This window comes from Triticum dicoccoides, chromosome 2B (assembly GCF_002162155.2).
Source record: "Triticum dicoccoides isolate Atlit2015 ecotype Zavitan chromosome 2B, WEW_v2.0, whole genome shotgun sequence".
NCBI lineage: Eukaryota > Viridiplantae > Streptophyta > Magnoliopsida > Poales > Poaceae > Triticum > Triticum dicoccoides.
The window spans coordinates 585,432,260-585,443,961 of NC_041383.1; the positions used below are offsets into that span (position 1 = coordinate 585,432,260).

At 40.4% G+C, this 11,702-nt stretch overlaps 2 protein-coding genes across 3 annotated transcripts; one reads left to right on the forward strand and one right to left on the reverse strand.

Annotated features, from left to right (window-relative positions):
- The first annotated feature begins 912 nt into the window (after positions 1-912).
- LOC119365020 (probable inactive beta-glucosidase 14) lies at positions 913-8,630 on the forward strand. 2 transcript variants are annotated; one of them, XM_037630599.1, is made up of 12 exons: positions 913-1,135; positions 3,501-3,567; positions 4,732-4,790; positions 4,883-4,958; positions 5,712-5,786; positions 5,862-5,949; positions 6,034-6,286; positions 6,408-6,523; positions 6,832-7,084; positions 7,173-7,275; positions 7,939-8,047; positions 8,335-8,630. In XM_037630599.1, the coding sequence occupies exons 1-12, from the start codon at positions 998-1,000 to the stop codon at positions 8,555-8,557; spliced, it is 1,560 nt and encodes a 519-aa protein (XP_037486496.1). In that variant the 5' UTR covers positions 913-997; the 3' UTR covers positions 8,558-8,630. The 2 variants fall into 2 exon arrangements, with proteins under 2 accessions (XP_037486496.1, XP_037486497.1); XM_037630600.1 differs by having other exon boundaries at positions 6,408-6,451.
- A 1,673-nt stretch (positions 8,631-10,303) lies between these two features.
- Positions 10,304-11,648, reverse strand: LOC119365021. The gene is made up of 3 exons (XM_037630601.1): positions 11,320-11,648; positions 11,069-11,223; positions 10,304-10,657 (listed from the first exon to the last, which is right to left on the reverse strand). The coding sequence occupies exons 1-3, from the start codon at positions 11,483-11,485 to the stop codon at positions 10,499-10,501; spliced, it is 480 nt and encodes a 159-aa protein (XP_037486498.1). The 5' UTR covers positions 11,486-11,648; the 3' UTR covers positions 10,304-10,498.
- Between the last annotated feature and the right edge of the window lie 54 nt (positions 11,649-11,702).

Sequence of the window (11,702 nt, forward strand, 5' to 3'; positions counted from 1 at the left end):
ATTTTGTTTTTTACCGCATGTGCTTTCAGTTTTTTAGATGATCTTTTCGGTTTTTTTGGCTTTTCAGTTTTTCATCAGTCTTTCTTAGCTTTTGTACGAAATAACTTACGCAAAAAATATGTTTTTTTTTTGCTTTCAAAAGAGGCACGGACTCGGAAATGGGAAAAGAGCGCCATTTTTTTCCTTTCGCGACAGGCATGGATTTGTTTCCGCGAGAGCCACGGATTGGCTTTCGTGAGAGGCACAGCCGTGCCTCTTGAAAACAAGGAAAATCACGTTTTTTCCTTCCATGTGAGACATGGTTGTGCCTCTCGAAAGATAAAAAAAAATGTGTTTTCTTTCCTTCCGCAGGAGGCACAGTCGTGTCTCTATAGGAAAGGAACCGCTTCGGGTTTTTCATACAGTTTTTCTATTAAAATTGCATCAAAATCTGCCAACATGAGATCTAATTCTGAAGATCTCAACGCGAAAAATCCAACCGTGAAAACGGTTCAAGATTTGGACGCACAGTTTAAGAAGTAATTTTTTTGAATAAACGGATTTACGAAAAAGAAAAGCTCTCCGTGTGCGACAAGTGGCGCACATGCAGTGCGCAACCTCGGGGTGGGAGTGACCTTTGCAAAGAATGCTCTTTAATAAGTGATTTCGTGTGAACACTTTGAAAAATATTCGTACACGTCCAGACCTTTTCGGAGTAAAACGTCTTGATCTCGATTTGATAGAAAATCGCCTCATATAGAAAACAACACCTTACATGCAGCTTAATCAACACAGTCGAAGCGAGCACAACACCTTACCTGCCTGTCATTGTCATTGTTTGGCTGTGCGCACAGGCGCGACGTTTGCCGGCCTGTGGGCGTAACAGGTGCATCGTCCCAACGTCTCATGAGTCTACACTCTAAAACGTTACAATCGCCTCGCCCCAAAAGAGAATCCACACTTGTGGAGGGGGGCGCCGGCCGTGGACGGTGTGGAGGGGGGCGCCGGCCGTGGACGGATGGCGCGCGAGGCGGCCTTGTGGCTTCTCCTGCTCTTGTCTGCTCACCTGCTCCTCCGACGTGCTTCGGCGATCGACCGCGGCCAGTTCCCTCCTCCGACGAGCTTCCTGTTTGGGACATCCACCTCTGCCTACCAGGTACCCCACCCGAATTGTGCACCGAGTGGCTGCATCCTCTTCTTTTCCAAACATTTTCAGTAATCAGTAGGCGTTTAATGGCAATCGTTACACTACCTTGCTCAAGAAAATTTTAACTTCCCTTATGGGAAAGTCCTCAAGAAATCTAGCATTGTTTTCGATAAACACAACCTCATGCATTTTTCTTTGAAATACTTCGTACTATATATAGCTTTCCTATAGAACAACTCGCTGATTAGAAATATCTAGCTGCACATCTATTTTTTAGGGTATCTAGCTGCACATCAGCTTGTAAAGAAATGCAACTCAAAAAAGAAAACTCTTTGGAGGCACTTTCAATAATTTATCTCATTCTTCTTACGGACACTTAGTATCTGAGATCAAGTCGAGGATGATTGATAGGGAGTTTGTTCTTCAGAAGATTAATAGAACTCAAAATAGAGTCGTAGATTGTATGGCAAACTATAGCCATACCGAGTCGTGTACTACAATATGGATGAGTAGATGTCATTCATGTTGTGAGACTAACCTTATGAATTTGGAATAAAACTCCTATCAGTTTCCGAAAAAAACTTAAAAAAAAAAACTTGTAAAAGGCTGGGTCCTGTCACCCAACATCCTGTGTAGTGAGTACCCAACCCGGTTGAGCTTCTTTCAAAAAACAAAAACCGGTTGAGCTATGCAGTCCATTCAAATTGAGCTTCCCAACACAAGCCAATCAGACCTAGTCCACTCTGCTGTTTTGCCACCACGGCACCATCACCGACGAAGCACCTAGTCCGTGCATAGGGCATTGCTTTTTTTTTAGCGGAACACCCCAACTTTATTACTGCAGCAAGACATTGTTTACATAATTTGGGGGGTCCAAAAGCCACAAGTGGCGACCAGGAGCTAGGACTAAAGAATTTTTAGCTATGTTGTGGGCATCCACATTTGATTCTCTACTCTCAAACTTAAAAGAAAACTCGCTATTTGTTACTCCCTCCGTTTCCAAAATAGATGACCCAATTTTATACTAAAGTTAGTACAAAGTTGAGTCATCTATTTTGTAATGGAGAGAGTATAAGCATATTCCCAATCTCTGCAATGATAGGATGTGCTCCATGTGCGTAGGGCGTTACCGGGGGAGCAAACGTTCACCCTGGCGTTCCCACCATGGGCTAGCCCATCAATCGGTCAACCCATTATGTTTCCTAACAATCATCCATTACTGGTTTTCTTAGCCAGTAGTGTAGCAAATTGTTTGTAGGATGCACCTAGGCAGGGCCATGCTCGGTTTTCCCTCTAAAAATGTTCACTAATTCAGAAAATATTCACGGATTTTAAAATTTTGAAAATTATTTTACATTTGGGAAATGTTTGCAAATTTTAAAAATGTTCACCAATTTTAAAAATTCAAGAAAAATTTATAGATTTTTTCAAAAAAATCATAAAAATTGAAATTTTATTCATTTTAAAAATATTCCCAAATATTTAAAAAGTTCACAAATTATGAATTTTTTGCGAATTTTAATTAGTGAATTATCAAAATATTCAAGAAATTATTTAAAGTGTTCATGAATTAAGAAAAAGGAAAAAAATAAAACATAAAATAAAAGAAGAAATCTGAAGTAAAACCATAAGAGAAAACAGAGAAAAAAAAGATAAAACCGACTGAAAGCTTCCCAAAACTGGACAGAAGATTCTATAAAAGAAACTTCATCCATGGGCCAGCCCCGTGGCGCGCCAAGGAGTGCGTTTGCTTTACCAACAACGCCTTATGCGCGGAATAGAAAATGCCATCACCGACTAGGACGAGGAGGAGGTTGCCCTGCTCTACTGCCGAGGTAGGCACAGAGCAAGCATTTACTGAAGCGTGCGGGGGAGGGGGGGCTTCAAGTTGAGTGATTAACGAAGATTATCAACAGAGGACCCTCGCGTCGCTCGAGCAGGGTAACTCGGGGGAAATTCCAACCGTCAACGGGCCCGCACCCCTCCTCCCCCCACCCCTGCCCCCGCTGCAGCCCGATCACTTCCCTGCAAACAAAAAAAGCAGGAATGCACGCCTAATTGTCCCCGACACCGAGGACTATAGGGAATGTTGTTAATGTTCGCGTTATGAGGCTCTCTAGTAAACATCAGCAAATCTGATATTAATAAAGCCCTCAATTGTCAAGGGATACCAAATATTTTGATGTGAGAAACGAAAAATCTTTTGTTCTGATTGCCGGGAAAGGCCTGGCAAATCTGTACACACTTTTTGGACTTTTGGTGCATTTTAAAATTTTATTTATAATTTGTAATGTGAGCTATCTTGTTACATAATACACCGGCCTCTTTTAGGCAACCTCAAGTTTGCTGATAGCATGATGTTTCCATTCATCAGATTGAAGGTGGATATTTGGAGGGTAAGAAAGGCCTAAGTAATTGGGATGTCTACACCCACAAACAAGGTCAATCTCTCTCTAATAATAAAGCAAATTGGGTTTCTTTCGTCCGTCATGACATTTTTCAGAAAAGTCCCTCTATTTTAGAGAATTCAACCCGCAGTCCTGTTTTAAGTTAAAACGAATCGTTTTTTCATATTTTACACAAAAGTTTCTGTGTTTTGTTGAAATCAACCCGCAGTCCGGATTTAAGTCACACCCGAACCGTTATTTCACATTTTTCGAAACCCCCCTGATGTTTTAGGTAATTCATCCGTGGATCATATTTAAGTCAAACAATGTTTTTTTTAAATCATCCATATCTTTTAAACCGTAACTCCGATTTGAACATGTTATATATGAAATTTGATTAGAAAAATATGTAGAATATGAATATGAGATTATTTTCACCTGTTAAGTATTTTTAAATATTATTTTGGGATATATTTAAGTCAAATAAATGATTTTCTAAATTATTCGTATCTTTTAAACCGTAACTTCGATTTTAACATATTATATATGAAATTTTATTAGAAAAATATGTGGAATCTAAATATGATGTTAATCTTACCTGTTAAATATTTTTAAAATATCGTTCTGGGAGCAAACTTATAATTTATAGCGTAAGATCCGTTTTTCTTTCATACCGGCGGTGACCCGAATTGCAAATAAACACCCCACTATAACAATATAGGAAAAAGAAAACATCGATAACTACACATGCATACCTCTGAAAAATGTCGCAGGGGAAAACAACAGATTTCTCATCGCGAGAGTGAGAGAGAGAGAGAGAGAGAGGGGGAGGGAGGGAGAGGGAGGAGAGGGGGAGAGAGAGAGAGACGCCTTAGGATTAAATATATTCAAACATGTTTTTTTATTTTGTGTGAACACCGAGGCCATCACCGGCGAGGGTGAGAAGGAGGATAAGCGGCAACACAAATATGATGCCTCGCAAAAATAAAGGAGATGGTCCTATTGTGGTCTTGGGTGATGGTTGTTGGGTTAAGAGTGTGTGTTATGTTTTCTCTCCCGTTGCAATGCACGGGCTCTTTTGCTAATATTTATAATCCATATTACTGCGCAGTTTCAATCTAGACATAGTTCACTTTTATCTTGTGCTAACTTGATTTCTTTATATATCTTCTTACCCTTTCTTTCATCCTTTCTTCCTTCCTTATCCTGTGGGTTCAGGCACAATTGAGGATGGAAGCAACGGCGATATTGCTTCTGATCACTACCATCGTTACATGGTATCTTTTCTGCTACCGCATACTGTTGATACTGTTCAATGCATCTCTATTCCAATTCATCTTGTGCAGACTATAAATTTTCCCTACTTCAGGAAGACATCGAGTTGATGCATTCCTTGGGAGTGAACTCATATCGATTCTCCATAGCATGGACACGAATTCTACCAAGTGAGTTTGACTTCAATGTCACTTGCTTTTTTTAGGAGAGTGGATTTTTGGCTCCCGGGCTCCATTGAGCCGAAATGTTGAAAGATACAAAAACCACAGTTTGAAGTTTCAAAAAATTCTGGAAAAAAAACGCATACATAGGGATGTTGCCCAGAAGTGTGTAAATTTTCATGATGAAATACGTTGCTATGCGATCTACACAAAGAAAAAAACCGTAAACTTTTGTAATGAATAGTACATGTGCTAAAAAATGTAAAAATACATGATTTTGTCTCTTTCTTTTCTGCAGCTCACACCATAATGTATTTCAATTTCATCATGAAACTTTGCACACTTCTAAACAAAATCCCAGTGTACATGTGTAATGTTCCCTCAATTCCACAATATAGTGCGCCCATACTTTTCGAGATTTTGACCATAAATTTAACCAATGAAATGCGGGCTATGTGTCACAAAAATGATACCATTGTATTCGTATTCGAAAGAAGTTTTCAATGATATAATTTCCAGTAACTTGATTTATGTATTATTAGTCTAATTTATGGTCAAACTTAAATTTCAAAAAGCATGCGCACACTACATTATGAAATGGTGGGAGTATAATTTCTGAACTCCAAATTTTGATTTTTGAAAATTTCAATTTTTGGGTTCCATGGAGCTCGAGCTCCATTAGCAATTTCCGTTTTCCTAGGGATTATGCTATTTGCTAGAGTTATATATAGACTGCCTCAGAAATTGCTTGTGGTGCTGAAGGAGGCCGATTTGGACATGTAAATCCAGAAGGTGTAGCATTCTACAATGCCATCATCAATGCTCTTCTGCACAAAGGTATTTAACAGAAAATTCAGGTAACGGGAGTTTTTTTAAGGTCCTAATGCATTTGTTAATGGCATGCATAACCAGGCATACAACCATTTGTTACGATATTTCATTACGACATTCCGCATGAACTTGAAGAGCGGTATGGTGGATGGCTAAGTCCAGAAATCCAGTATGTCTATATATGTTCCTCTTAGTTTGTCTATCTTCTCTGAATGAAAAAGCAGAAGTTATCTTACTTCCAAGTACTTTTCAGGAAGGACTTTGGTTACTTTGCACAAGTATGCTTCAAGATGTTTGGGGACCGAGTGAAATTCTGGGTTACAATGAATCAGCCTAACTTATTGGCAAAATTTGCTTATATGAATGGATTGTTCCCTCCTAGTCATTGTTCTAAGCCATTTGGGAATTGTGCCATTGGAAATTCTTCAATTGAGCCATACGTAGTAGGTCACAATATGATACTTTCACATGCAAACGCTGTGAGTATTTACAGAAAAAACTATCAGGTACAAATTAGATTCTTCTTGGATACGAGTACACCATCACCTCGTGTTTTTTTCCATAGAAGTTTATATGCCATCAACTGATGATTTTTTGGTATGGTTTAAAATTTATGCCACTTAATAGGAGACACAAGGTGGATATATTGGAATTGCTGTCGCCGCAAGATGGTATGAACCATTGCGAAATACCACAGTCGACCAACTAGCAGTTGAACGTGCTATATCTTTCAATGTTCCATGGTACTATACTATCCAATAGGATGATAGCTGCAGGATAATTAGCATTTTGTTTCCTCATAAATCCTGAACAAGTGTATTCTTAAAAAAGATAATAAACCTGTCTAATACAAACAAACAGGTCAACAGGCAGATATAATTCACAGCAACACCATGATTTTTTTTTGTTTCATCACACGGATGTAGAGAAACTGACTCTCTTTTCTGTAACTGGACCTGACAGATTTATTTTCCATTATTTCTTGGATCAAAATAAATATAATCTTCAATTACAACCTTCTTACTTCACCTGTATTATTTGTTTTTGATAGGTTTCTGGACCCTATAATTCTTGGTGATTATCCTGCAGAGATGCGCAAAATCTTGGGTCCAACCCTACCTGAGTTCACATTAAAGCAGAAGAAGAAACTCCATGCAACAAAACTGGATTTTATTGGACTAAATCATTATTCAACATGGTACTTGAAGGACTGCATCTTTTCATCATGTGAAATGGATCCTATGGATGGGGATGCGCAAGCGTTGAGTTTAGTAGAACGAGATGGGGTGCCTATCGGTAAAGAGGTAAACATAAGATTGCTAAATACTAATTCATGTTAAGTCATTAATAGAAAAACAATAACAAATAGTGATTGCTGTCTCACTCATGCAGACAGGAGCACCATTCTTCTATGATGTTCCACATGGGATGGAAAAGGTGGTCATGTATTACAAACAAAGATACAACAACACCGCAACATATATAACAGAAAATGGTGTGACTCTCTGTCTTCACTATCTTCTGAAGCTTAAATAATTAGTATTTGAACTTGATATACACTTTTGACGAGCGTCGTCTGAGTAAGACACTGCCTATTTGGCACATGTCTACGAGTTCAGAAACAATCGGAGCATTTTATCTCATTCAGAAACAAATCGTTTCTTCGTCTGGCCTTCCAGAATTACATCTAATGATACCAGAGTTAGTGTTAGTGGAGATTGGCCTGCTTGTGGCTTATATGCATGAATAACAGTCAACCAACGATTATGTTTCTTACTGTATAGTTCTTGTGTCATATCTGGGTTAGGTTGTTTGACAGCTCTACCTCTTGCCTCTTGGTGTTCTTTTTCTCTAATACAACGTGACGTGCAATAGATGTGTGTTCCAAAAAAAAAAAAATCAGAAATTTTGAATCATATAGTAGTCACACCAAAGTAAGCTATGTGTTTCTCTTAGAGGCTAAGAGCCCATCATTTGTGACCACCCCTTGTCGGTCTTATGCTGGTTTTTGTTAACTCCACACCTTATATACCCTGCTTGTACATATCATAGACTGTCGGGCCTCCCCTATGGTTTTCCTAAAAAAAAAAGACCATCGCTAGTCTATCTATTATTGTTCTGTGTGTAACAATATGTAGAGGCTAATTCACATTTTCAGGTTATGCTCAAGCAAGCAAGAGCAGCATGACTGCTAAGGATTTTACCGGTGACACAGAAAGAATTAACTACATCAGTGGCTACCTCACTTATTTAGCCTCCGCAATAAGGTAACATATGCAGTTCTGGACACTTCATGCATAGATCTGGCTTCCAACTGTGTGCACTAAAATATTGTATGGGTTCCCGACATATTCCGCACCGACACCCAATAGAAAAATATGGTCCATTAGCCATTTCTTGAGAACGCAAAAGGGAATTCGATACAATGCACGGCTGCCCCTGCATTATGGTAGACCTTAGCTGATGCTGTGCTCTTCTGTTATCTACCAAATTATGATTATGGTTACTTACTTCAGTCCCTGAATACCAACCAATCTTGTCGAAATGTTTTTAGGAAAGGAGCTGACGTACGTGGTTACTTTGTGTGGTCTCTCCTTGACGACTTTGAGTGGACTTCGGGATACAAGGACAGATTCGGGCTCTACCATGTCGACTTTAAGACGCAGAAGAGGATGCCGAAACTATCAGCTGAATGGTTCAGGGAGTTCCTCAAAGGTTCACTTCTGACAGGAGAACTCCAAAATGGATCCCAGCTGCAGCGGTACTATACGTCCTGAGCCACTGATGGTTTCTTCTTCCCATGCATCAATATCATGTAAATACATGAATGATACTCCCTCCGTTCCTAAATATTTGTCTTTCTAGAGATTTTAACAAGTGACTACATACGGAACAAAATAAGTGAATCTACATTCTAAAATATGTCTATATACATCCGTATGTGGTAGTCCATTTGAATCTCTAAAAAGACAAATATATAGGAACGGAGGGAGTACTTCACATATTCAGCTCACAATTTGTAATCCTGGACACTAAGAAGTTGCGAAACAAATGAGCAAGTTAGGATTCAAACCCACAACCAACGCGCTGGGTGCAAAACCTCCCTTGGCCATTGATCCAGTTCACAGTTAATTAATGGGGGAATTGGTTGTCATATGGCGTCTGACAACTCAATGGGTGGAATTTTTTTTTTATGTCTGTAGTATCCATATGTGCTAGGAAAATTATGTAAAGTCGTACCTTGTTTCCCCGTGCCTGAATACTATGCAAGGTCATGAGTTGCAAGACATCTTTATGTGTGAATAAATGGCCAACGTTCAGGTTGTTATCGTACGAATGTAGAAATATTTATGTTTGTGAATGAACCATGCATGGCGCAGCATTTGCCCAATCGGATAGAGAGTATTTAACAGAGTTTCGCTAAAACACCCTAAACCTCCTTTTTTATTTCTGGGCTTGTTGAGCTGTGCCCTCAGCAGAACCTTTGTACTTGATCGTGAGACTTGGGTGTGTGCGTGTGTGTGGACTTGATTCTGTATGTTTGCTCTCTGGCGGTTTGCTTTATCTATAAAGCGGGGTGAAAGCCTTTTTCGGTAAAACACCCTAAACTGCAACATTTCATAATCAGAGGTATTTAACCACTTTAAATATTCTGCGACTCGTGTGACTGAACTGCACGACCAATGATGTATTCTAGTCTAGAGAAAATTCATATGCAAAACTACTTTGCAAATTCCTAACATCGCTATATAACTATGCTCTAACTCCAAGAATTCATCACATAAGCATCTAAAAAGAATCAACAAAGCAAACTAGAAGTTGAAACATCATTCTCATCCGCAGTTCAGCAGGTATGCAATGCATAACAAAATTAGTTACAATTTAATGATAGTACGCAATAAAAATAATAAGAACACTTCAATTACCTGTCGTCTATCTTCACAAGATTTTGGCAAGTTCTCAATATCATCAGTGCATCAGTGGGAACATATTGCATTTTATAGGCAAGAACGTCCAAACATAATCTGTGTTAGTCTGCAGTTCTTCTGCTCTTCCCTTGAAGACCTGCATTCTAGGTATTCAACGATTCATAATGGACTAAAGCACTGTGACACAACAAAAATTCTTGAAATCACGGAAAGTGCATGTTATAAATGTGTAGCATACATAATTCAGCTAGCACTTCTCTCAAAGAGAATATTCAGTTAGCCATAGTGCACACATAATTTCACCGGGAACTGAATAGCAGTCTATTTGACAGAATAAAGACACCAAGAATCAGATGCAAAGGTCACCAGTAAAAGTTAATAGGAGTCCAAGTTTGGGGTTCTACTGCTACAGTTATTTGATGATCAAATCACCCTTTCACATGTCCTTTGTGAAGTTTTCTCGAGAAAGAAAAAAAATGTAAATTAAGATAACCATTGTTTCTGGTTGTAAAGGTTCTTTGAAGCTGTTTCCTGAGAACATATTATTATATAGAACGACGTCATACAGGCAATACAATTATTATTTTCAGAATCTGTAGTGAACTAACAGATTTTTATTCCATTCATCTGTGAACTTGTGGCATAGATTTTTCTAGTTGACATTCTGGATATTCACTATCAAAGAAAGGACAACATGATAAATACATATCTCATAGGAGAATTTCATAACTTTCTTGGAGCACAAAAGTGAGTCTACATGCAGCACTAACTCTTCATCGTCGCTTATAACTATTCTGCCTGTGTGGGAATAGTAGGAGAAGGAGGGGGTGAAGGTGCAGGCGTCACAATGGTTGTTGAAGGTCCCTTTAGAGTCTTTGGTCCCTTATCATCAACGACCTCCTCAGCAGCTCTTTCCTTGGCCTTTTGAGCTCTCTGAACTACCTCCTCCTGTATTTATAATTACCCCCCAAAGAGCAATTTAGAAGTGTGTATAATTCTATGAGGTTTAGAGAAGAAAATGAAAAGCATGGCCACAATAAATTCTAGCTATACACTATGCTGTCATCAATAATGATGATTAACCGTGGGAAGCAGTTGGATTATGTGACATCGAAAGGCTAAAGCCGTGCAGTTCTGGATGTAGAAGAACAACATCATATAGTTTTTAAGTTGTTTGAAATCTGAACGTACAAGAACTTTCTAGTTGGCATTGAGAATTTACAGGCCTATCTGCAATCAGCTGGCCTAGGAACATATCTGGTTGTTCAGTAGCCAGATTGAAGGTAAAGCTAAGCACTAGTGAGTTATATCCCTAATACTACCCATGGGAGCAAAGCAAGGGCCGGGGTTGTGCCGTACCTGAAATTCCTGGACCTGCTTCTGCTGCTCCGCCTGCCACTGCCCGACGACGCTGAACACCTCGCCCACCACCGACTCGGCCCTCTCCGTCAGCGCCTCCGCCAAGGCCTTCCCCAGGAAGAAGGCGTCGAGGACGGCCTTGCTCTCATCATCACCTGGGACAGCGGAGGGTGGAGTAAGAGACCCAGCCCGAAATGCCTCTCTCGAACTATCCAAAGGACGGCCTGCGCATCAGGAGGAGGTGGATGTACCTGCTTTGGGCTCGGGGCGCCCGCCGCCGCCGCTGCTCCTGGCTGCAAACCTGCGAAGGTTTCTGACGGGGGAGGAGGGGAAAGCGCTGCGGGCCGGGAGAGAGACGCGGCAGAAGGGGGGAGGAGCCGCCGCCGCCGCCGCCGGTGCAGGTAGCACGGGCGCCATGTCTGCTCTGCCCGCGCTGTCGTGGAGCTGCGGGGCCTTCCAGCGGCGGTTGGGATTGGGAATCGCTCGGATTAGAACCCCCGGCCACCGGCGGACGCGCAGCCAAGGATTGGGGGCAATCGAGGAAACGGAGAGACACCTGTCTTGTGTGGGACTGATGTATCCGCGTATGCACCGCACCGCAGACAGAGACACAGGGGCAGTCCTGTAATTACAC